The sequence below is a fragment of the Typopeltis vanoorti genome, chromosome 17 (assembly GCF_054136105.1).
Source record: "Typopeltis vanoorti isolate ZY-2024b chromosome 17, IOZ_Tvanoo_1.0, whole genome shotgun sequence".
In the NCBI taxonomy this organism is placed as follows: Eukaryota; Metazoa; Arthropoda; class Arachnida; order Uropygi; family Thelyphonidae; genus Typopeltis; species Typopeltis vanoorti.
Window position 1 is genome coordinate 67,929,889 of NC_143565.1, and position 27,689 is coordinate 67,957,577.

Below are 27,689 nucleotides of genomic sequence, written 5' to 3' on the forward strand. Positions count from 1 at the left end.
AGTGTGTTGTCTTTGATTTTGTTTGCAAAGTGTTGTGTGTGTTTAATAGAGGGGAAATGACCTACCAACTCCTGGAGTGTTGATGCTAGTTTCTTGGCTAGATGATAATTCTGGCTGTGTATACCGTCAACTATCGGCTGGAATGATAAATTCTGTCTGTGAATCTTTGGTAAACCACCTTAAATTCTCAGGAAATGAGCATAATGCACAAGTATATTCAGGCCTAGAAGTGACTGATTTAAGTAACTTTTCCATTTTCTTTTTTATCTGGTTGGTTGGGTTATTGTTAACAAGTTGATAGCTGATGTTGTTTGAGATGAATTGATTCATTTTTTCTAAATATGTTGTTCGGTTTAAAATAACTGTGGCACTTCCTTATTCAGCAGTGATTACGATGTCCGAATTTGATTTTATCAATTTTGCAGCTGCCAATTCAGATTTGGTTATGTTGCTAGTTATTGTTTTCATATTACCGTATTTTTTGATAGATAACGTGCACATTATCTACACAAAAAAGTCTAAATTCGTTAAAAATGAACATGCGCAGCATACATTAGAAAGGTATGAGAGATAAATCAAATGTAATAACAAAACTAAGGTAGAAGTATTACTTAATATTTATTGAACATTATACTATTCAAATCCAAAAAATTCTTCATCAGACTCAATATTGAAAGAATCAATTGCGTTAAAAATTTCGTTTGGTATTTCTTTATGATCATTGTAACCGGACACCACTGCATTCCCTTCTGCTTTAATGAAACCATTTCTAACACAGTTTTCACTTACAGCAGCCCATCTTTCTACAATCACATAACTATATCTTTATATGACGTTCTTTTCATCTGCCCTGTTTTGTTATATTCATGGATGCCATTCATCATCCAGTCTTCCCACTTAGCCCGCAAATTGTCTTTGAATGGTTTATTTACTGCAGATCAAGGGGTTGGAGTTTTTTTTGTTAAACCATCTTGAATGATGGCCAATTTGGAATACTTACAATTGTTTTAACTTCTGTTGTCGTGCGTGCCCTGCACGAATCCAACACTAACAAAGGTTTTGGTTTGAAAAATGCCATTTTTCTCTTTCGCTACACATTCTCCAATCAAAATTTCATAACCTCGGAATTTATCCAACCTTTATCATTAGCAGTAACAATATTATCTTTGGAATCACAACCTTTCGGAACAGTCTTTCTTTTGAAAATCGCCATCGGTGGCAGTTTGGAACCATCTGCAGTTACTCAGAGAACCACAGTAAAGTTAGCCCTTTCGTGTCCTGTTGTAGCAACTGAAACCTATTTTGCTCCCTTCATATTCACAGTCCTGGAACTAGGCATGTCAAAACTTACGGGAACCTCATCCATGGGTAATTCAGATCTAATAACAAAATATAAACAAATAGTGATTTACTTTATGAAATATTTTAAAACAGGATGTACGGAATTATAGACCACTGCTACTAGCAATGCACATGCTTTTAAAGAATTCCTCCGTCCTCTGTCTATACTTCCTAACTCTACCACTAGTTGATGCATGCACGTTATCTATACATCAAAAGGAGCGATGAAAATGTTGGGGGGAGCACATTATCTATGGAAAAATACTGTATTTAAATTTAAAATATTCAAAATTTCCAAACGTATTGTATCAGCTATGGTGGTTGGGAGAAATCTTAAGCTTCTTTTAATATGGTATATAAAATCCAGTTTGTTAATCATGTGGAAAGGTTTATGTGTTCGTTGTACATGTTGATTGGATTTTAATGGTATAGATGCAAACACAGATTGATAAGAAAATAACTATTTATTGACTTAATTGCTAATATTTTGCTGGTATTCTATCCAGCATCTTCAGAGCACACAAATAAAGTTTGTTACCATAGTGAGACAACCACAATCCAGTATAACAATGGGACTAGTATGAACAATTGTAGCATGCAACACAAAGACTAAAGTCCTAATTAGGCCCCATCTATTGGGAAAAAAAAACAAGAGAGAGAGAGCAGGTATTAATTTGGTCATAGGATGACTGTCTCCCAAATCTTTGGTAGATTTATACAGCCATACTTGTTGAGGTTTGGAGTATGTTTCAAGGCTTCTGTTGATTCCAGGAATCACCTCTCTGATTTGTAAAAGCTTCTCTGCAGCACTTTTGTTTTTTTCCAATCGATCCTGTGTGTGGGGGTGTCCAAAGCATGGTCTGCTAGACCCGACATAGCGAAAGTGCTGGATATATTTTTTGTGTTCACTGAGGCGGATGTCCACAGTTCTTCCTGTCTGTCTATGGTAGTCTTGATGACATGAACAGGGCACTTCATAGACTCCTGGATGTGATAAAGGAGAGAATTTGTCCTTAGGTGAACGGATGAGAGTTGACAATTTGACATAAGATTTAAATACAGTGCATAGTTGGTGTTTGTTAAGCACTCTAGATATCTTTTCAGATGTGCCTTTAATGTATGGGATGGTGACAGTTTTGTTGTAGTCATCTGTGGTAGACTGTTGGGGGAATTTCTGGGGGGCATTTATTATTTTACTATATCTTATGGGGATTATAGCCCTTGGTCAGGAAGGTGTGACGTAGGCGAGAAAGTTCAGCATTGAGAGCAATGTCGTTGGAACAAATTGCTCTAGCTCTATGGGTTAGTGTTTGTAGAATACCATATTGTTGAGATATGTGATGGTGTGATTGTTTATGTAAATATATCCCTTTATGTGTGGGTTTTCTATAAACCGAGAATGATAAGGAACCTTCTGGAAGGCATATAATTGGTGTGTCCAGGAAGGGCTGACAGTCATTGGCTCTAGTTCCATTGTAAAGTGGATTTTTGGATGCTGGCTATTTAAATGCACTAAAAATGTACCTGCCTGTACTGTGAATTTAAATAGCTGAAATATATTAAGGGGAAATCGTGAATTTAGTAAATTAAGGGTTTCAGTTAAAGGTACATTCGTGAATAGTGAGGTGATATCAAAACTCACCATTAAGTCTGAACTTTTTACTGTGTGGTTTTCTAAAATACTTTTTAGGTGGGTAGAATTTTTAACAAAAAAGGGAGAATTGTTTGTGAAAGTGGCTAGTAGTTTGGCTAAATATTTAGCAAGTTTATATGTAGGACTGTTTATACTATCTACAATAGGGCATAAAGGTGTACCTTGTGTGTGAATTTTTGGAGCTACATATATCCTGGGTGTTTTAACATGGTATGGCTTGAGTTTGTTGACTGTTTCTTTAGGCCAGGATGTGACTTTGTTCAATAATTTGCACACCTTATTCTTTTGTGAGTTGGTGGGATTCCAATCTATAATTTGGTTTGTTGACTGGTCTTGGAGAAGTGCATGCATTTTGCTTTCATATTCTGTTGTATCCATCACCACAATTGCGTTTCCTTTGTCTGCTTTGGTTATGGTAATGTGGTTGTTATTGTGTAGCTCTTTTAGAGCTATGATTTCTTTATGTGGGATATTATTTTTGGAAGGCTTAGAATGGATTAGGATGTTGGCCACGTCTAACCGAATATTATTGCTATTGCTGGAGGCAGGTCGTTTATCCCGTGTTGAATGTGGGATATACAACCTGAAAGAAGTTCCAAAAGCCATTATTTTGGCTTTTGGAACTTCTTTAGGAGTAATGCAAAGTTGTGGCAAATACTATATAACATTTTAAACCCAGAGCTATGGGATATCCTAGACAGCATCTCCGACTCTACAGCCAACAAAGAATTTGCCAAAGTTAAAAACTGGCACCAGAAGAAATTTGAAATCCTCCAATGCAGTGCTATGCAGCGGCCGCAATTACAACAAGATGGCATTGTTGTAAACTTATCATCGGTAACCTTAACTAAAGAAGTGTGTTAAGGCGGGGACACAACTTTGCCATTACTCCTAAAGAAGTTCCAAAAGCCAAAATAATGGCTTCCATTGAACAATTTGTGCAATTTGATTGATTCATTGATCTATTTGTTCCAATATCATTGCTCTCAGGGCTGAACTTTCTCACCTATGCCGCACCTTCCTGATCAAGGGCTATAATCCCCATAAGCTCCTCAGAAATCCCACCCCCCACTGTCTACCACAGAATTCTACAACAAACTGTCACCATCCCATACATTAAAGGCACATCTGAAAAGATATCTAGAGTACTTAACACATGGCAGTTGGTGGCTCCTGTTATCCCTTACTTCTGGTTGGTTGTTGTTATCATGGGCTTGTGGTTGGCTGTTTTCATTCACTCTGGAGAAATACAAATTTATCCGTTGGCTTTCTGAATATTCTTGGTCTTTAAGTCATGAAATTTGGTTATGAGTTTTACTTTCTGTTTCAAGGATATGATTAGCACAGTTGTCCGTAATCCTCTCAGGATGTCCCACGTATCTGGATTCAAAAATCGGAACTTCTAAACAACTTAGAAGTTCCGATTTTAAATTCTGAACCTGATTTTGAGCAAAGGCCAAGTTTTTGCAAGTAGTGTGAATCTGCTCTCTGAGCATTGCTTTCTCCATATAGTGGTATGGCACTATATTCATAGTGCCTTTGTCGAGGCAAATTTATTGTTTTCAGCTTGTTCAGTTTGGGTTACTGTTGATTAATTAAAATTATCCAATACAGTTAATTAATCAAATCAAAAACATGCATCTTTAGTTTACTGTAACGATTGCAGCGCTTGTGCATTAAATCTCTGTGAATTATCAGAATCCCTCCTGCAAAATTGAAGAACTTGCTCAACTCATCCAAGGATCCACTTTCTCTGCTGGCCCACCCTGGAGTATACTATATTCGTTGCACCTGTAATTTGCCATATATAAGGGGAAACAGGATGCACAATTTAAAAAGGAACATAAACAGCATGTTAAATTTAATAACTAGTAAAGCCAACCTTTCTGATTATGCCTTGAATATTCTCATAGAATTGACTGGAAAGGCACCTGTTGTTTACATCACACCAAAACATGGTATGAATGTAAATTTAAGGAGGGCTGTAAAATTATTATCAACTGCCCTAATCCTAACAATAATGATGGTCTGAATATCCCAAGAATATGAAAGGCACATATTCTACCCACATAACCTTTCTGCCTAAGAGTGAATTATAAATAGGACTATAGGTTATCCAGGATCTTAACTCTAATAATAGAGTTAAGATCCTATAAGACTAATAATAAAGCTCTATATGAAATTGTTATCTGATGTTGTCATAAATAGAATATAGCTTTGATGTAGTTATTTTATTTTATTTCATTTATTTATTTTATTTTAATTTAATTTTTTTTTGCTAGAGGGCAGACCAGTAGAATAACCATTGATCAAATCATTGTCTCTTTGGCATACTGTGTGAAATGCGATATAGCTTTTCTCTCTGTATATATATATATGTGTGTGTGTGTGTGTGTGTGTGTGTGTGTGTGTGTGTGTGTGTGTACTCCAGATGATGACCTTAATATGAAGGTCGAGCCATCAGGAAATAAACACAGTTGTAGTCTCGATAATTTGTCTGAAATGAATTTTGTGTGTGTGTGCTCTTCTTGGAAAGAAGTCATTAGATACCATAGTGTGGAGAACAAGCACCCACGTCATCTGCCACACTCATACCCATCCATCTGATTGGTAGAGGGTGTAGCATGATTCATCACTCTGTAACAGAGCTTTGCAAGCTCCCCGTCCCACTGTACATGCTCTTTGAACCACTGAAGACAATGCTGCATGTTGGTTCAGGCAATAATGTAGGGGCTTGCATATTGTGATCCTTGGTTCTGAATATTTTAGTTTGGATTTGTGTTCCAGTTGATGCCTGGAACTCCGCTTTCATTGTGTCAGCTGACAAATTGCAATGTTTAAATTGAACATGTTTTGGTCATAAAGTATTACAAAACAATGTTACAGGTCTATCTGTTTGGCAAATTGTTGACCAGTTGGTCCATTCTACATCAATAATCAATGATATTGATTGCTGACCTAACAATACTGAAATGGAAGTGCAGGGAGTCAACTGCAAGTGCTACATGCAGTGGATGACCCGCCACACTCATCGAATGTGACTTAGAGTGCTATGAAGAATAATATGAAAACATTGCAATTTACAAAATAAAGATTTATTGTTACATAGACCATATATTTACAATGTACTTAAGCTCTTACAAATTGCCTACCGGTTTCGCTAGTAACTGACCAGCTTTCTCAAGGTTTGCATAGTACAAAAAAGAGGTAAATGCAAAAAAAGGTTTTGTCTTTCCTTATGATGAAGATGTCATCCACATATCTCCGTTGGTGTAGCCAATGACATGTGGATGACATCTTCATCATATGGAAAGACAAAACCTTTTTTGCATTTACCTCTTTTTTGTACTATGCAAACCTTGAGAAAGCTGGTCAGTTACTAGCGAAACCGGTAGGCAATTTGTAAGAGCTTAAGTACGTTGTAAATATATGGTCTATGTAACAATAAATCTTTATTTTGTAATACTTTATGACCAAAACATGTTCAATTTAAATAGTCTAATGAAACACAAAGTTCGGTGCTTAGAAAAGGAAAAATGCAGGAAGGCCAAGCTATTGAACCACTTAACTTTCCTAAAAAGGTGTAGGGATTTCTCCATCATGCCTAAATTTCTTATAATCAATGGGCATATTAAATCCATACAAGCCAGAAGAATTTACCACAAAGCGTCATTGGCACTACTCAGAGAAAGAATCCAACACATCAGGTACGAATTGAATATTAGTGATATTAATTGCCACGAATATTTTGATGACATTTCCAACAGTCTTGATTATACAACCTGGAATTATATAGACCACATGTTAGAACCGAGCTACGAGAAAACTTTCCAGTTCAATAAAGCCAAACAAATTAGAAAATTTAATGAACTGTACAAGAAAAAATACCAGACACACAATGGCCTCCCAGTTAACAAAGTGATCTTCAACCTGTCGAATCACTGCCTTTTGAAACATGAATCGGAGATTCTAAAAAAAGGTTTTAACTTTTCTATCACTCCTAATTACATCCCAAAAATGGACTTTATGTGTGGAATTGAAAAATGTCTCTACCCACTACCACAAGGTGTAGCCAACAACATCAGATTCAAAAGCACTATCATCCTAGCAACAGCAAAACAAACACAACTGAATACCACTCCATATGATAGGAAAGCTATTGGGGACTTAAGGAAGAACAAAGAAATAATAATTATGAAAGCAGACAAGAGGAATGCCACCGTTATCCTTAACTCAAAAGACTACATGAAGAAGTTAAACGACTTACTATCTGACAGTTCCACGTACAAAATCCTCACCAGAGATCCCACAATGAAGAACCACAATGAGACAAACTTCCTGATCCGTAACATGAATACTTGGCCTGAAGAACTAAAACAAAAACTTAAATCCTCACATCCCATCACTCCTAGACTGTACGGGGCGCCTAAAGTGCATAAAGAAGAAGTGCCACTTCGTCCGATTGTGGATGGCAGGTCATCCCCAATGTACCTATTGGCTAAGCACCTAGCGAATTTACTTAAAGGAAAAAATTAGACAAACAGAGTCCTACTTAAAAAATTCTCAACACTTTGTGGACAAACTTAAAAACATAAAAATTACACAAATAGACATAATGGCCAGCCTAGATGTAGTGTCCTTGTTCATGAATGTACCAGTAGAAGAAGTAATGAACATTATCAAAGATCTCTTTCCTGCAGATATCACAAAGATGTTCGAGCATTGCCTACAATCAAATTTTTTCAAAGTTAACAACAACAAGATATACAAACAATTAGAAGGCCTAGCCCTGGGCAGCCCTCTGTCGCCACCATGTGCAGACCTTTTCATGGAGAAATTTGAAGATGAAATATTCACCAGCATTACTCCTAAACCTTCTATATGGTGGAGATATGTGGATGACATCTTCATCATATGGAAAGACAAAACCTTTTTTGCATTTACCTCTTTTTTGTACTATGCAAACCTTGAGAATGCTGGTCAGTTACTAGCGAAACCGGTAGGCAATTTGCAAGAGCTTAAGTACGTTGTAAATATATGGTTTATGTAACAATAAATCTTTATTTTGTAAATTGGAATGTTTTCATATTATTCTTCATAGCACTCTAAGTCACATTCAATGAGTGTGGCAGGTCATCCACTGCATGTAGCACTTGCAGTTGACTTCCTGCACTTCCATTTCAATATTGTTAGGTCAGCAATCAATATCATTGATTATTGATGTAGAATGGACCAATTGGTCAACAATTTGCCAAACAGATAGACCTGTGACATTGTTTCCTATCACAATACCTCTTCAAACTCCATCAGTCAGAAGTTCCCTTCTCACAGCCATTTCACCTGGATGCAGTAGCACTGACTTTGGAGGATCATATTATTCCAATTTTTACCAGCCAGATATCGTGACTCATTACATGGCATGATGCAACATTGCCCATTGGGTGTTTGCTGACTTCTTTACAAGCAGTGTATAATAGATATCAACAATGGGATCTAAACCCAGGAAAATATCAATTTTGAATTAATGCAGAAGTAATATATTTCCCATATACAAATAGTAAAAAATATATATCACCTTATTATTAAAATACTCTGGATCACAGTTTGTTGTGAAAAGTTTTTTTTTTTTTTTTTTTTTCACTTGTTGTTGATGTGAAATCATCAGACACTCTCTCTGTGAAGATACTGCCCATGGAAACTTTGCTTACTCTTGGATAAAGGATTAAACAAAAATATATATTTCATGGCAAGTATAATTTGCTTTGTAAATAAGTGAAAATCTTATCCACAACTCTCTCTAATAAGTGATACATCTTTTTTACTACTTGTATGTGGGAAGTATATGACTTCTGTATTAATTCAACTTTGGTATCTTCCTGGCTCTGACTCCTACTGATGACATTTAATAATCTTGGTGGCTGATTTTTGCCTATTATAGAGGGGAGCTACTGCAGAGTTTCCTGCCTTGGAGTAATTCATATTAGGAGTGATGAGTTAGTAGTAGTAGTCTTTTAGGCATCATTCAGTGAGATTTAGAGTGATATTGGTTATCACCGTAGGTTTTGGAGAGAGATCTCCCTCCCATCACCACCACCATACATTTTAACAATACCTTAGTAAACATCAAAGCTGACCTGAGTAGTGATTTTATCCTAATGCATAGGATTATGCATGTCTATAAGGAAGTATGCATACTTTGTATTATGGGATACTAAGAGAATTGATATAAAGTCATCAGCCTTTGTATACAGGAAGCCCAGTTGTAAAGATACTTCATGCACAAACCTTTACATTTGGATAAAGGATTAAACAAGAACATAATTTCTTGGCAAGTATAATATACAAAGTTATTTGTATAACAACTAATAAAAATACACTCGGGTCTCTTTTTATGCGTATCTTTTTTATGCGGTTTTGAAGTTATGCGATGCGATGCATAACTTCGAAAATTATTATTATTATTATTAATTGACACCTCCAGGGAGTCCAAAGACTCATCGAAGGAGAGTGTGCCAACAGCATCAAATGATTGGTCCCCTTCCAACTACCAACCACGCTCAAACTTACTTAACTGAGCCATTAGTAGCAGAGGCTCTACCAAGTACCGTTGTACATAATGAACAGCATGTTGCAGCACATTCTGACATAACATGATAACGTGTAAGCTGTGAGTGTCCTTGAGTTTAATTTTACATGTGAGTAAGTTTGTGTTCGTCTTTTCATTACCGTAAGTCTAAATTTTGCTAATTTTTATTTTAAAGATTTAATTTGGCCCAATGGAGGAAAAAAAGCACCAAAGGAAAGCAGTTTCTTTGAAAATGAAAATTGCAATTTTAGATCGATTAGCAAAAGGAGAGGGATCTCCAGCGATTGGTAAACATTTTAATTTAGGCGAATCTACTATAAGAGCAATTAAAAAGAATGAAGTCGCAATAAGAAAATCTGTCATTTCTGGCACAAAACTAAGTGCCAAATTTTCATTGTACTCAAGAGATGCTTTATTAGAAAAAAACGGAACGAGCGCTCGTAATTTGGATTGAAGAATTAACTCAAATAAGAATTCCTATAAGTGGTTATTTAATTAAATAAAAAGCTCTGGTTTTATTAACAGATGGAGCAATTGGAGCATCTACTTCCTCTTCCCAGGCTGATAAAGAATTTTCGGCTAGAAAAGGATGGCTAACTGGGTTTTCAAAAAGGAATGCATTTCATAATGTGAAGATTACAGGCAAGGTCGCAGCAACAGATGAAGAAGCAGCCAAAAATTTTAAAGAGAAGTTAGTCAAAATTATTGAAGATGGTGGATATTGTCCCGATCAAGTGTTTAACTGTGACGAAACAGGATTGTTCGGGAAAAAATGCTTAGTCGAACTTACATTGCAAAGTCTGAGAAAAAAGCAAGTGGGTTTAAAGCAAGCAAAGATCGAGTAACGTTGTTACTTTGTAGCAATGCATCAGGGGGATCTAATGTTGAAACCCCTCCTAGTAAATCGATCTCTAAGACCGCGTGCTCTAAAAGGCAAAGATCTAAAACAGCTGCCGGTACATTGGATGGCTAATACAAAGGCCTGGATAACAACTGCTGTATTTACTGAATGGTTCAATAATTGCTTTGTCCCAGAAGTGTAAACATACATGAAGCAAAGAACTCTCGATTTTAAAGTTTTATTAATTTATTAATTGTTGACAATGCACCAAGTCAACCACATTTAGAAATCCAAATGTGCAGGTAGTATTTTTCCACCCAATACAACAAGCATTATTCAGTCATTAGATCAGGGCATAATTGCTACTCTTAAAAAATGTTACGCTAAGCACACTTTTCAATTTATATCGGATAAACTAGAAAATGAATCATTAAGAGTAACTGATGTTTGGAAAAAAAATTCTATTTTGGACTGTTTAAATCATGTTGCATCTATTATCGCTGAAATAAGACCACAAACTTTAAATGCCTGCTGGAAAGCAGCAAACATTGCAACCATCCAAACATCTACATTATCAGCTGAAATCATTACTTTGGCACATGAAATTGGTGGAGAATATTTTGATACATTTAGCCAGAATGACGTGGATGAATTGGTTGTGGATAATGCCTTAAGTAACAATGATATTATTGGATATCGATTAACTTTAGATATCGTCAAAGATCTAGAAAACGATAGTGAAGTGGAAGAAAAACCTGTCTCCCCCTCACTGCAAATATTATTATTATTATTATTTGACATCTCCAGGGAGTCCAAAGACTCATCGAGGGAGAGTGTGCCAACAGCATTGAACGATTAAAATCCCCTTCCAACTACTAACTATGCTCAAACCTGCTTAACTTTTTATGTGAGCCATTAATAGCAGTGGCTCTACCAGTTGACCAACCTTTGCTCGCGAAGGTCTTGAACTGTGAAACAAATTGTTCATGACACAAATTCTGAATGAGCCTTTAACCACCTTACCTGCCATTATGGATCAAATATGCATCCTCATATGCTTCGTATCCATCATATATTTCAATGTAATATCAATAGTATTGCAATTTTAATATGTACTTCGCATCCATGTTTACTTGAATGTATATATATGTCCTGGCCGGTAGTGTGGTTAAATTCCAACATGAGCTGAAGAACTGCATGTCTGGATATCGTGAGCTGTATAAAAAAATTAGTAAAATCATCATTGCAAAGTTTAATCACTGATTACATTGTCAGAATAAAAAAAAATCAGCACAGAATGAGGGTGAAGCTAATTCTGTTTGTGAAGAACCATTGCCTTTACCATACAGATCCGATGCACTGACTATCTCTTCTGGTGATACACCAGTTTGCAAACGTTGTCAGATATTGTCTAATAGCGATGATAATTCTGATGAAAAAATGTAAAAAAAAAAAAAAACAGTTACTTTTCAATAAAATTAAATGAATAAAGCTTTAAAACAAACTTAGCCATTCTTATTTCCCTGAATTTTTATAAACTTTTTTATACGATTTTTGGTTTATTTTAATTCGTTGCTTCGGTTTTATGCGGTTTTAGAAAATTATGGAACATATCCCTAATTTTTCAACATAAGTTAGGTATTTTTTGTGCGATTTTTTATATGCGGTTTTCTGTGGAACCTATCTACTGCATAAAAAGAGACCTGACTGTATATATAAATGCAACCTATTTACAAAGTAGTTGTGTATGTGGGAAATTTCTATGAAACTGTTGTTACTCGGAAGGAAGTAAGTAGGATTTTTCTAATTATATTTTCTTGCATTTTGAAATCTAAAAGAAATTAACATTTTTATCAATTTAAGAAATAATCAATTTGGTTCATAATGCTTATAATTACTATAATTAATTAGATGAAAAATGACTCCATAGAATATCTTAGGAAGCATAAAGATAAATTGATTATACTAATTACTAAAATCAAAAATCACAAAATTATACCAACTGAAGTACTTTGTTTTCATCAGAGAACAAGATCGAATTCACAAAGCCAAATTCAGTGTTAGTAGAATTGAAGATGGGTGCCATCAACACAACAGCCACTCATTTCATTTCTCATGTGAATTTGATTTTGTGAATTCAATCTTGTTCTTTGACGAAAACAAAGTACTCTAGTATGTTTTGTTTTGCGTTTAAGCTTTGTACAGCTTGGTTGGATAAGTCCCAAATTGCCATCCTATTCTCACTTATTCAGTCTCCAAGGTGGAGATTGAATTGGATACCTAATAACACGGCATACTACAAGAAGGATTGAACATCATGTCAGAAGACCTGATTGATTTTTCACATTTTTCACAAACTCCCTTTCGAGTTTTATAGTTTTTGTCCCTTTTAGCAATCGCTGTTTATGATTATTTTAAAAAAAGTAGGTCAGAAGGTGTCATTTTTGAATGATGAAAATTTGTCTGCCTCATTGTGACACAAATATTTTCACTAAGAGACACACTCTTCTTCTTTATCAATAACTCTAGCAGAAACTGCTTTCTCAGCCAAATCAGAGTTCTCCTTTCTCTCTTTCCACATTCTTTATTAATACTGCTCGAGCTCAAATTTCTGTTTTATTAATCTTCTCTTATCGGGACTCTCCACCTTTTCCATGGTCTTTCTCTTGGTCTTTTCATCTCAATTTTCATTTGATACATTTTTCTTGGTATTTTTTTAAAATTGATTCTCATTATATGTCCAAACCACTTCAAGAGCGAATTCCCAAGCATTTCTTCTGTCTAGTTCCAAACCTTTCCTAATTTTTTTTTGTCCACATTTTTTATTCTCTCTTTCCTTGTTTTTGCTAACAGTATTGTTAAACTTTCATTTCCGTTGCTTGCATTCTACTTATGTTTCTTTTTTTGTCTGTCTCCGTGTTTCTGCTGCATAAGATAAAAGTGGGAAAAAAGTAACTTCTTGTTAATCAAAAGCTTCTACTTCAGTGAAACCTCACTGTTTCAAAGTGGACTGCTTACACTGTTAAAAAAAGGTTAGACTCAATGAAATCCTCCTGATTATCTCATGATCTAAACTTCCATCACTAGAAAGTATACTTCTTAGTCCTGAAGAGTAGTAAAAACTTCTCCACCATTTAACACCATTAATGTTTACTTTTTTTCTCTGTGATTTAAAAACATGCTCTCACTCTTTAATATATAATCCATAGTTCATCAGTAAACACAGCTGTTTCTCCTTGCTAGTCATTAACTGTATCTAGGACACTACTTCTCACCACAGTGAACAGCAGTGGAGGTAAGATGCTTCATTGCCACAGTCCATTTTGAAGTGTAAACCACTCCAAATTACCAAATTTAGTATTCACACAGCTGTTAATGTATGCATTCCTTATCATGACTGTTTCTCTTTTTTTTTATACCTATCTTTTCCAAACTTTCCCAGTCCTTTTCCTATTGAATGCAATCAAAGGCTTTTTTTTTTAATCAAGAAATGCTATAAATAGGCTTTTTTCAATTTACAGTCACAAAAGTCAAATCAGTTGATCATTCTTTTCTAAAACCAAACTGCTCTTCTCTTAGACCTACCTCCATTTTATATCCTATTCCTGTTCCATTGTCCTTTTATAAATCTTTGTACAGTGATACAGTAATGTTTTCCTTTACTACTGTGCAATGGCTGTTGAGATAAATCATCATTTCCTTAAATATATGATTCTGATACATACATACATACATGTGTGTGTGTGTATTGAATTAAGGATAAAAGCCATAGTGATATAAACTGGAATAAATACATTGATGGAAGATGTAATAAGGAAATAAGTCTTGCAGAGATTGAAGAAAAATTAAAGAAGATAAAGAAAATGAACATCTCCTGGGATAGATCATTTACCTGTTGAATTGGTCAGAGCTTCTAGTAGTATAGGAATGAAATGGTTATCTGACATCTTTAGACTGATCTGGTACACTAAGGCTTTTATCCTTAATTCAATATACACACACACACACACACACACATCAGAATCATATATTTAAGGAAATGACGATTTATCTCAACAGCCATTGCAAAGTTCTGCAATAGTAAGAATCAGATACTCGACATGAAAGAAAAGAAAAACCATGGATATTAATTTGGTTTTACCTTTGTTTTCCATCATGTTATAAGTGATATCCATTAATGTATCTCTCTCTCTCTATCTCTCTCTTATCAAAATCTAAAGCTATCAAAATGATTTAGACTGTAAATGATTTAGACTGATGATTTAGACAAAGTAACTATTTTGAAAATTCTACAAGCATTTTGTTCTAAATAGAAAAACTGTAATAAATTAAAATTTTTTTTCCAAATTTTATTATATTTAATAATATGCACAATTCCTTACAAGCAAGAGAATCTGCAACAAACAAAAGATGTTTTATTGAAAAAGAGAAAGAAAACAGCTGAAAGAAAACAGGAATGTATGCAGCAAACCTGGAGTGATGATCTGAGGAAGGGTGTATTTCAGTTCATACAAGATACTGGTAAGACCTCATTTTCTTTGTTATTATATTCATTTTTCAGGTTATGAATACACCGGCTGATATATTTTGGATTGTTCACATATAAAAATTCAGGCTATTTTGTAAAGTTGGTTTCAATTATTATTAATAGGAAATAGAATTTTTTAGCTCAGAAGAACAACTAATACCTGTATCTACAACATATGGTCTGAAAACATTGAATTTCTGTTTAAAGCAGACATTATGAACATGAATAGTTTATTTGAAGAATGGTGAGAAAGAGAGGCGAAAAAATGTTAAAAAATCAGAAAACAGGAAAAGGAGCGATTTGAAAACCGTAACAGATGTTAAAAGGGACGAAAGTGAGGTGAGAGTGGCAGAAGGAAACAAAATTGAGAGAACAAATGAAACTATAAATGGCGTGATGCAGAAATCGAAAGTGGAAAAAATCGAAAGAATGAATGATGGCAAAAGTTGGAAACATGTTGGACTGAAAATATGAAAACAAAGAAAGATGAATGAGAGTGAAAGTGAGAAGAATGATAGCGAAAGTTGGATGCATGTTAGACCAAAAGTATGGAAACAAAGAAAGATAAATGAGAGTGAAAGTGGGAAGAATGATTGTGAACGTTGGACGTATGTTGGACCAAAAGTACGGAATCAAAGAAGGATGAATGAGAGTGAAAGTGAGAAGAGGAGGTCGAGAGTTAGAAAGATTGAATGATAGAGAGAATGTGTCGCGAGATTTGGAAGTTTAATTGGATTGGATGAGGCCAGAAATGAAATGGATGCGGAATGAAATTAAGAGAATTCAGGTCAAAACTATTAAAATAAATCATGATGGCATGAAAGAATTAATGAAAGATGAGCGAGTAGCATTGTATGGCGACTCCATTATTAAAGGTATGCTAGAGGATAAAATGTACAAGGTATGTTTTCCAGCCAGTAAAATGAGTAGAGTGATTGAGGCATTGGATATGAGGTGGGAGCGAGCAAAAGAATTAATAGTATTAATTGGTACAAATGATTTGAGAGGGGACAAAGAGTGTGTTAGAATGTATATCAGGAGGCTGCTTGGAAGGATAAAAGAGAATAGTGTGACAGGAAGGGTAGTCAGTGTGTTATGACTGTGGTGAAATGAGGCGGAGAGCAAGGATTACGAATGATATGCTGGCTGAAATGTGTGAGGAGATGGGAGTACAGTTTGTTAATGTGTGGAATGAGTTTGAGGGACAAAGTGAGCTGTATGGGAGCGATGGACAGCATTTGAGTGGTTATGATGTGAGTCGCTTGGAGAGACTCTTGCTGGAAGGTAGAGAAGTAAATAGGGAGAATGAATCAGATCGAGAGGGGAGTGATATGGAAGAGCAGGAGAGTAAGACAGGAGAGATTGAAGAAGTGGATATGAATGGGGAAGTGAGTGGTATGAGTATAGAAAATGAGAGAGTGGGTGTGCAAGAGGAGCAGGGAAATTGGGAGGCTCAGGGTGGACAGGGGTATACAGTGTGAGAAAGGTGGATGCTCCAAGAGGAGGTGAGAGCATGTGTAGGCAGCAAAGGAATGGGATGACCAGGGATCAAGAGGAAACAGTTGGAATTGAAAAGGGTTCTAAAATCAAGAAACAGAAAGGGAAATGGCCCCAGTCTAACATGGAGAGATCACATCGAGTGAGTGGTATCAGTGGAACTAGCTGTAGATACAGAAATGAGCTGTTGTGTTTGTATACCAATGCTAGAAGTATAAGAAACAAGGCAGATGAAATGGTTGCACTAATTGCATCTGTTCACCCAAAGATTGTCGGAATAAGTGAAACGTGGTTGGAAGAGGATGACATCCTGACAGGAATAGAGATGGAAGGGTATGATGTGTTTCGTGAGGATAGAAGGGGTAAAAAGGGAGGGGGTGTGCTATTGATGATAGAGAAAGAGTAATGTCCATACAAAGTAGAGATGCAAGATGGAAATAGTGCCAGTGGTTTTGAAGCAGTATGGTCTGAGTTAGAGGCGAATGGAATCAAATACTTGGTTGGATGTTGTTATAGACGAGATAATGTGGATGGTGGTGATAGTGAAATGTATAGTCAAATTAGCCAAGCAAATAAGAAAGGGGTAATCATTATGGGTGATTTTAATTATGGCAATATAGACTGGAATGATGAGATAGCAACTGGAAGTAAAGAAAATAAGTTTCTTGAGTTTTTGAGGGATAACTACCTCAGACAGTATGTAACAGAGGGCACACGAGGATTAAGGGTCTTCGATTTGGTCATCTCATCAGAGGATGTAATTATAAATGAGGTGTAAAATCATCCACCAATTGGTGAGAGTGTCCATGAGATGATTACTTGGGTGGTTGCCAGCAGTGCAAGAACCCCTGTGAGAAAAGGGTATATGTGGAACTACAAAGGGGGTGATTATAAAGAGCTCAGGGGGACAGCTTGCAGGTGTGGCGTGGAATGAGGAGTTAGCTGGAAAAGAGATCAGTGTAGTTTGGGGGGATTTTAAAAACTATCTAGTAGATGCAATGTCTAAATGTATTCCAAGGGTGAGAAGGTTAAATAAGGTTGGTGTGAGATGGATGAATAAAGAGATTAAGCATGCGATACAGAGAAAAAGGGCATTGTGGAGGCAGCATAAGAGAAGTGGAAATAACCAATTTCATGAGGTCTACAAAGATCAAGCAAGGAGGGTGACTTGGTTGGTGAGAGTAGCTAAAGATAGGTATGAACAGCAGTTAGCTAATGAAGCCAAAAAGGATCCTAGGGAGTTCTTTCGATATGTAGCCATTAAAAGAAAGAATGATTATGGAAGGATGACATTGATTGGAGAAAATGGTATAAAGACAGCTGTTGCAGAATGTGTGGTGGAGATACTTAATGAGCAGTTCATAAAGATCTTTCAATCTTGCGAATGTGACTTCATGGAGAGATTGAGAGCAGTTGATGATGGGGAGGAGAGACTGACTGTAAGTGAGCATGAGGTGTTTGGGGAGTTGAGTAAACTAGATGTAAATAAGGCTGTGGAACTTACTGTGTATTCTGAAGGAATGTGCCAGGGAGTTGACACCTGCCTTGACATATTTTTTTAATATGAGTCTTGCACTTGGTTAAGTTCCTAAGGAGTGGAAGGAGGGCGAGATTGTGCCACTTCATAAAGGAGGTGATCGAACGCAAGCATTCAAACTATAGCCCTATCTGTGGGTCAGGTGTTGTGGTTAAGTTGTTGGAGAAGCTTGTGAGAACTAGAATCCAGAGTTGGGTTGACAAGATGGTATTATCTTTGATGGACAGCATAGATTTGCTAAAGGGAGGTCATGTGTTAGTTATCTACTTACTTATTACAATAAAGTGACCGCTTCCTTGGACAGAGGAGAAGGATACACAGTAATATACTTGGATTTTGCAAAGGCTTTTGACAGAGTACCTCATGATAAGTTGATAGTCAAACTAGAGCAGATGGGGTTGGATATTAGATTAGTGCATTGGATTGGAGACTGGCTATATGATAGGTATCAACAAGTTGTTTTGGAGGCTTAATGAATTTTTTACAAAACACAAAAAGAATTAAAATAGAATTTAACACTTCCTATATTTAGTCTAGTCACTAGGACATCTACGGGGATTACAAAAACAATTAATGCAACATGCACACAAATATCATACAATACTAAGCCCAACCACATGGCTGACACTAAAATTAAGTGTCTAGGTGGAGCACCCTCTAAGGGCAGTAGTAGGTGGCCTGGAATGTAAGGTTGGACCTCTGGTGATGAGTGTTTCCCAAATCTTCGGAAGCTTAATGCAACCATATTTATTAAGATTTGGTTGGTTTCTAACAAAGAGGAGATATCAAAGCTTACCAATATGTCTGCATCATTCAAGGCTAAATTTTCTGTGAGGAACACGGAGGAACACAAGTCTTACATCTGTAAAAACAACTATGGCATTCAGGCTTGGCTGACCATGTTTTGGACACCACCCACAGGGTATTTTCTTCCATGATACCATGCTCCACCACAGCAAATTCAAGAAAGAGAGACATATTGGTAAGCTTTGATATCTCCTCTTTGTTTACCAATATTCCCTTAACTGACACCTTATCTCTCTTAGAAAACGTTTTTCCTTCTGATATCTTAGATCTCTTTTCCTTTGCCATTAACTCTGGGTATTTCTCTTGGAAGAACAAAATCTACAAACAGATAGAGGGAACCGCCATGGGTTCCCTCCCTCTCACCACCCCCCCCTGCCAATTTCTATATGGAAGATTTCGAAAAACGAGCCATAGACTCAGCCCCACTCAAACCTTCTATCTGGCTAAGATATGTAGATGATGTGTTCTCTATTTGGCCTCATGGCCCAGACACGTTAGACTCCTTCCTCAGTCATCTCAATAGCCTACATCCAAGAATCCAGTTTACTATGGAAAAGGAAAAGAACAATTGTTTACCCTTCCTAGACACCTTAGTCACACGCCTGCCTAATGATACACTTGCCTTCACTGTATACAGAAAACCCACATACACGCAGGGAGATACATTCACAAACTCTCCCACCACCACCACCCCTCTCAACAATATGGCATTATTAAAACTCTTACCAAGAGAGCCCACAATCTTTGTTCCAGTGGAACTGCCCTCACTACTGAGCTTAACCACATACACAGCACTTTCCTCTCCAATGGGTACAGCGATCACAGTATCAAAAAAATAATCAGTTCCTCCCTCATTCCCCGTCCTTCTTGTCAACAAGATTTTAAAAATGCCATCACCATACCCTACATCTGTGGCACATCCGAAAAAATAGCCAAGATACTAAAAAAGTACAACCTACACACAGCATATAAGCCCCACTGCAAACTTGCTACCCTTATCCGTTCTACGAAAGATCAGCTCCCTCCTCTCTCTCTGCCTGGAGTTTACAAAGTACCCTGTTCCTGTAAGCTGGCGTACTTTGGACAGACAGGCAGATCAGCATCCATCTGCTTGGAGGAACACAAGTCTTACATCTGTAAACACAACTATGGCCATTCAGGCTTGGCTGACCATTTTGGACACCACCCACAGGGTATCATGGAAGAAAACCACCATGCTCCACCACAGCAAATTCAAGAAAGAGAGACTTTTCTTAGAAGCCGCAGCAGCTCTCAGAAACCAACCAAATATTAATAAATACGGTTGCATTAAGCTTCTGAAGATTTGGGAAACACTCATCACCAGAGGTCCCACCTTACATTCCAGACCACCTACTACCGCCCTTAGAAGGCGCTCAACCTAGATAGGACTTTAGTGTCACCCACGTGGTTGGGCTTAGCATTGTATGATATTTGTGTGCATGTTACATTAATTGTTTTTGTAATCCCCGTAGATGTCCTAGTGACTAAGACTAAATATAGGAAGTATCAAATTCTATTTTAATTCTTTTTGTGTGTTGTAAAAAAATCCATTATGCCTCCAACATGATGTCCTCACAGCACTTAAGCCTCTACACACATATCAACAAGTTATGTATGGGGGGTGCGATATCCAGGAAAAGGAAAGTCACTAGTAGAGTTCCTCAGGGGTCTGTTTTAGAGCCATTACTGTTTAACTTGTATATTAATGATATTGGCAAAGATTTGAATGGAGATATTCAGTTGTTTGCAGATGCAAAGTTGGGACGAACCATAAAGAGTAGTGATGATGTTGTGGCCTTGCAAGAAGACTTGAATAAATTGAGTGATTGGGCATGGAAATGGGGATTTGAGTTCAATGTTGCAAAACCTAAGGTTTTAAAATTTGGAAAACAAAGATGGGATGCAGAATTTATTCTTGCTGAGAATATATTGTTGGAGGTAGAGGAAATAAGAGATCTGGGGGTGATAGTGGATAAGGATCTAAAACTTAGGGGACACAGCGCCAAAATTGTGAAGACAACACAAAGGCTTCTGGGAATGATGCGGAGGACACTGATGTGTAGAAGTAGGAGTTTCTTCTTCTTCTGTTGTAGAAGGCTTTGATTAGGCCACACATGGACTATTGTGCCCAGATTTGGTCATCGTGTTTTCAGAAGGATGAAGAGATGTTGGAGAGGGTCCAAAGGCAATTGACTAAGGTAGTTTCTGATCTCTGGAATGTTGAATATGAGAGAAGATTGAGAAGATGTAATTTGCAGAGTCTGGTGAAGAGGGGGAGATATGATAGAGACCTACAAGTTGGTAAGGGGTTGTTATAAGATCAATGGTGGAGAAGTTCTACAGAGAATAGCAGGAGATCAGGGGAGAACCAGAGGTTATCCCTGGAAACTGTATAAAGAGGGTGTGAGTAGGGGAGTGTGGGGCAGGTTTTTTTCGTGCAGAGTTGTGAATGATTAGAATGCCTTGCCTGAGAGTGTGGTGTCTGCAAGGAGTTTGAATGTGTTTAAGAGACACTCAAACTTCTTGCATGATGAGATGCGGTATGATGAGATGTGTGTGTGTGATAAAAGGACCTCCCAGATGAGTCTTTGACTCCATGTGGTCTTGGGGTAATAATAATAATAATAATAAAGCCAAAAAAAAAAAACATTCGGTTACAAAACTATAATGTTGACTGACCATCAAAATTTGGAATTTTATTCTTTTCTTGTTGATGTTTCTGATATGTTAGGGAACTAATATATCAGATAAATTCTGGGGCATTCAGCAATTAAACACGTATCCAGCCTAAAAAAAAGTTGACAAATTAGGGGACACATCGCGAAAATTGTGAAGACAACACAAAGGCTTCTGGGAATGATGCGGAGGACACTGACGTGTAGAAGTAGGAGTTTCTTCTTCTTCTGTTGTAGAAGGCTTTGATTAGGCCACACATGGACTATTGTGCCCAGATTTGGTCACCGGGTTTTCAGAAGGATGAAGATATGTTGGAAAGGGTCCAAAGGCGACTGATTAAGGTAGTTTCTGACCTCTGTAATGTCGAGTATGAAGAAAGATTGAGAAGATGTAATTTGCAGAGTCTGGTGGACAGGAGGAAGAGGGGGAGATATGATAGAGACCTAAAATTTGTAAGGGGTTGTTATAGGATCACTGGTGGAGAAGTTCTACAGAGAATAGTGGGAGATCAGGGGAGAACCAGAGGTCATCCCTGGAAACTGTATAAAGAGGGTGTGAGTAGGGGGAGTGAGAGGCAGGTTTTTTCATGCAGAGTTGTGAATGATTAGAATGCCTTACCTGAGAGTGTGGTGTCTGCAAGGAGTTTGAGTGTGTTTAAGACACGGTATGATGAGATGTGTGTGTGTGTGTGTGTGTGTGTGTGTGTGTGTGTGTGTGTGTGTGTGTGTGTGTGTGTGTGTGTGTGTGTGTGTGTGTGTGTGTGATAAAAGGACCTCGCAGATCTTTGACTCCATGAGATCTCGGGGTAATAATATTATAATAATAATAATAATCTCATAAGTTTCACCACTATCCTGCACAGAAACAGAATACAACTATTTTGGAACATTCCTGTGTTTTTACTTGACACCTGTCAGTCCCATAAATTCAGGAATAGCCTTCATTCCAATCTTCACACAAAAAGACAAAATTTTCAACATCGAAGATAAATAACTTTTCTATAGAAACTTACATAATAAGAAATACACACACATGCACAAAAAAAAAATATTCATTCCTTAATTTTTCTTTATTTTTAAAGGGAATCATTCATAACTATCTCTTTTCTATTTCTATCCATTCCTTTATTACTTCTACTACTCCTCTCTTTTGTCTACACACACACACATGCACACGCGCACACACACAGACACACGCACACAGTGGATTCCGGTTAATTGGGACTAAACACTTTATTCCAATATACGCAGCTGCCCCAATTATGTAATATTTTATGGAAAAAGCTAAAATATCACAAAAAGTTAAAAATGTTTAAAAATAGACAAACTTTCAGTATACCTTTGTTAACCATGTTTCTATTTAAAAAACTAAACACAAACATATGTATCAGTATCCCTTAAGAGGTTAATTATATGTAGGTATCTATCAAAGAATCATATTTTCTCTATCGCAATAACCAACCATCTGTAGCTTTAAAGTTCACATGGCCCAGCTTTCTATCTAACACATTTGATTTGGTTTTTAACATTTGACCATTAACACACATGCCTTATCCAGTTACAATAGAGAACCATTGATTGAGAGCCTCCTCAATATCTGTATCCTTGTCTTCTCACTTCCGTTTTTGGGATTTTCCCTGATATCCATCGTGTGATTCCCATTCTTCTCACAGTTTGTCCCGCTGCTCTAAAAAAGTGCAATTATAGATTTTAGAACCCAGGTTATCTCTGCCACCTGACAATGATTGGTATTAGATAGTTGGCTTTTTATTTTGTCAAGTAAGGCAATTTTATCTGTTAACGTTAGATCTTTCCTTGGCATCTTAACAGGGTCTTTATAAAAATAAAAATTAAAATTAAATCACTACATTGTTTCTTACACTTTTACTAAAACGTTAACACATGTTTTAATCAAAAGTATTCCATCTAGCAGTCACTGTAAGTAAAGTCATTACACTGCCAAAATATACACGTCCTCTCCCTAATCTGTATCCTAGTGCTTACTGACAACAACACTCTCTATGCACCTCACTACATGTGCTCCATCTAAAGCAGCATGGTGGACCAAATAAGTGAAGTAACTTTGGGTTATATTTTTGATTTGTTTCCATTCTTTAATATCTTTCAAATAAACAGCTGCTCTGATTAACCGGAATGTACTGTATATATAAAAAAGTATGTAGGCTGCTGGTTCAGCATTATATAAGTATGAGTTTATAAGGTAGAATATCAGAATAATATGGTAACAATTATTTTAATTAAAAACATGATGTTTCATCCTAATTACATAACGTTTCTTCAGGTGTAAACATGCAAACTAGTAGACAATAAAGATTACGTCTGTAGCTAACTATGTAGTTATACAAGAGATTGATGTTTTTTAAAATATTTCTAATTGTGCAATGTGTTGTTCAGTGTGTGTGTTTATGCATTCACACATGCATGTTTGTCTAATGATGTCTATGATGACTTTAGTTTATATTTAAATGTTTTCGATTCAGTGCCATTTCCAAGGATTCCCAAATTTTTATCTCATTTATGTCATAGCAATGGTGTAATAGTTCAGATTTATCTCATAACACTTGATGTTTAATTATCAAAGTATTTTGTGGGTTATGAAAAGACACTGAGCTGAAACTGTGCGTTTGTGAAATAGAGGTTAAAGTGAATCATTGAGGAAGAGTTCATCTATGAGCCAAGTTGCTGTTCTCTCAATATCATCAAGAATCTTTAAGGAGTTTTAGGTGCACTACCCAAATGTGAATAATATTCTAAGCATGGACTGTTTAAAAGATTTCTTCTTCTTTTTTGTGAAAGAGGAAATCTGTTGATGTTTTGATGAAGAGATGGATGTCACAGTTGTTAGAGAATACTTCTGAGAAAGACTGTTCTAGAGGAGAGATAGATGGAATAAAAGAGGAAGAGGAGAAACAGGTTTAGTTCAGTGTATTTTGCATTTGGACTGAAAAGGAAGCTTGCAATCTTGTTTTAACATGATGAACAGAAAGCAGAGCGATGATGAATGTCAGTACCTGTAAAAAGACAGAACTGAAACAGTTTGTCTTAGCATCAGTGGTTGAAGTGATTCATTAAAAAGTGATCATTTGTCAGGAAAATCACTCTTCTCTGAAGACGACACCAAGAATTTTTAGGGAGGTTATAAATGCACCACTTCATACATGTGAACAGTATTCTAAGAATAGATGGGTCAACAGATTTCTTGGGAAAGAAGAAATATGTCGATCATATTTCTTGAAAAGTTGAAGATTGTTGTTAAGGAATGCTTTTGAGAATTCTGCTAATGTTGTTGGGGAACACTTCTGAAAAAGTGTTCCCCAAGAACATCAGCACAGTTGCTCTCCTCTGGAGAATTTTTAGAGAGGGTTTTAGGTGCACCACCCAAATGTGTGAACAATATCCTATGGAGATGGATCAGCATATGAGGGTGGTCTGAAAAGTTCCCAGCCTAACAATGAAAAAACGAATTTATAATTTCAAAATTATTTTTATTTTTCAACATAATCTCCCTTAAGACTAATACATTTATTTCAGCGATGCGCTAGTGCCATTATCCCGTTCCCTGTAGTGGTTCTCAGTAAGATCTGCAAAATACCCCTCTATGGCTGCAATCACCTCTTGATTTGAATCCATAGTAATAAATTGATGCACAAAATCAATTTTATTCTTGTTAAAATGCTCCAGGCACTATTCGAAGTTTTTCATGTGCGTTCGTTTTTGATCTGCTGTGAGTAAGCGTGGCACCCATCTAGTGCAAAGCTTTTTCATTTTCAATTATTCATGCAAAATATATCCTACACGTTCTTTTGAAACATCTATATTCTCAACAATTTCACGCACTTTGACTCGCCGGTCATCCAATACCATATCATGCACTTGATCAATGATTTCTGGTGTTATTATTATTACACTTTTTGGACGTCATTCAAGTGGATCATCTTCAAGGCTGGTACGGCCTTGTTTAAACTTGGCAGCCCATTTCTTAATTGTCGAAAATGGAGAAGAGTGCCCATAAATTTTTATGAACTTTGAATGAATTTCTTTTGGCATTAAACTTTCTTTTATAAAGAATTTTATAACCACATGATACTCAATTTTATCCATTTCAAGGGATATAGACAACACTTTTGCTTCGGACAGCTGTATAAAACAAACTACTTGATAGAATGACTTGCAATTTCACATGGATGCTTATGACAGATGTACGAACTTAGAAAAAAAAAAATCTTGCCGATAGTGTTGCCATCTATGGTTGAGGCCGAGAACTTTTCAGACCACCTTCGTATGATACTTCTTCTTCTTCTTTCACTCTGCCTTATCCCATGTTAAACGGGGTCGGCGCACCAATCTTTAACCTTCCTCTTCCAAGTTCTCCAGTCCAGGGCATCCTTCGGACTCCATCCTTTCTCCCTGAGATCCTCTGTCATCTTATCCCTCCACCTGAGCTTGAGCCTGCCTCTTTTCCTCCTTCCTTCCAACTCCATATACTCCACTCGTTTACCAACATACTCCTCACCCTTCCTCTCAACATGTCCAAACCACCTCAGCCTACTTTCTTATATCTTCTTGCCAATTGGTCCCACCTTAACTGTCCCTCTGATGTAGTCATTCCTTATCCTGTCCTTTTTTTGTCACATCACTCATCCATCTCAACATCCGCATCTCCGCTACCTCCATCTTCCTCTCCTGTGCCTTGGTTATAGGCCACGTCTCTGCACCATGGAGCATCGCCGGCCTCACCACCATCTTATAGAGCTTTCCTTTCCTCTTACAACTCACTCTCTTGTCGCACAGGACCCCGCTCATCTTCCTCCAATTCATCCAACCGCATGTTATTCAGTGCTGTATTTCCTCATCCAGGTCACCATTCCTCTCGACAACCGACCCAAGGTACTTGAATTTCTTCCCTGAAATTAGCCTTTCACCCTGGAGTCGTATGACGATATCCTCGTCACTCCCCGTTGACATATATTCAGTCTTCACCTGGTTAATTCTCATGCCGCTCTCCTCCAATGCCTTTCTCCACTCTTCCAGGGTATTTTCAAGCTTCTCTCGGGATGATTCACATAGAACAATGTCATCGGCAAACAGCATGCTCCATGGTGCCTCCTTCTTGACATCCTCCACTAGTACATCCATGACCAGGTCGAAGAGGTAGGGACTCAGAGCTGACCCTTGGTGTAGCCCTACGACAATAGGGAACCCTTCTGTCATGCCGACACTAGACCTGACCTGAGTTTCTGTTTCCTCATACATCTCCTTCACCAACCTCACGTACTTCTCCGACACCCCCTGCTTCCTCATACACCTCCATACCTCCTGCCTGGCTACTCTGTTGTATGCCTTTTGCAGATCTATAAACACCATGTGCAGATCCACTTCATCTCTCTATATTTCTCCATCAATCGCCTTAGCGCCAATATTTTGCATCCGTTGTCCCTCTTCCTGGCATAAATCCAAACTGCTCCTCACCAATTTTCGTTTCCTGCCGTAACCTTGCTTCAATTACTCTTTCCCATATTTTTAATGTGTGTGACATCAGCTTGATTCCTCTATAGTTGCCACAGTCTTGAACATCTCCTCTTCCTTTGTAGATTGGGATGAGAATACTTTTCCTCCATTCCTCTGGTATCTTTTCCTGTTGGGCTATTTTACACATCAGATCCCATAACATATCTACGCCTCACTACCCAAACTTTTCCATACTTCCCCAGATATCTGGTCTGCTCCCACAGCCTTTCCATTCTTCATTTTTCTCAGTACCCAAACCACTTCCTCTCTACTTATGTCTTGCACCAGTCTCTCATTTACCTCTCCATCCTCGCACCTCTCTCTTGGATTCTCCTCATTTAGTAGTTTTCAGAAATATTCTTTCCATCTTCCTCTGATTTTGTCATCGTCTTGTAATACTACTCCTGAGGCATCCTTTATCTGCTTTACCACCCTCATATGATACTACATAGAAGCAATTTCAAATCTGAGAGGCTGATTTTGTTGTTAGCATCACCAGTGTAGTACTTACTCTACCTCAACATGGTATGGCCACATTAATTTACCAAAAATTTGAGTGGTGATCGTTTTAAGACATCCTTTGGTTCAGTGGATACAGATTATTTAAATTCAGCTCTGGAAAATGCTATGATACAACATTATTTTTTTGTCCATTATATGGTTTCTACATATG

At 37.1% G+C, this 27,689-nt stretch overlaps 1 protein-coding gene across 1 annotated transcript in view; it reads left to right on the forward strand.

Moving 5' to 3' along the window:
• The window catches only part of Vps13B (vacuolar protein sorting 13B), a 1,316,993-nt gene that overhangs the window by 597,882 nt on the left and 691,422 nt on the right, over window positions 1-27,689 (forward strand). The window contains exon 25 of the mRNA XM_090406926.1: window positions 14,808-14,943. Within this exon, the coding sequence (XP_090263052.1) occupies window positions 14,808-14,943 (136 nt within the window). The remainder of the gene's footprint in view (window positions 1-14,807; window positions 14,944-27,689) is intronic.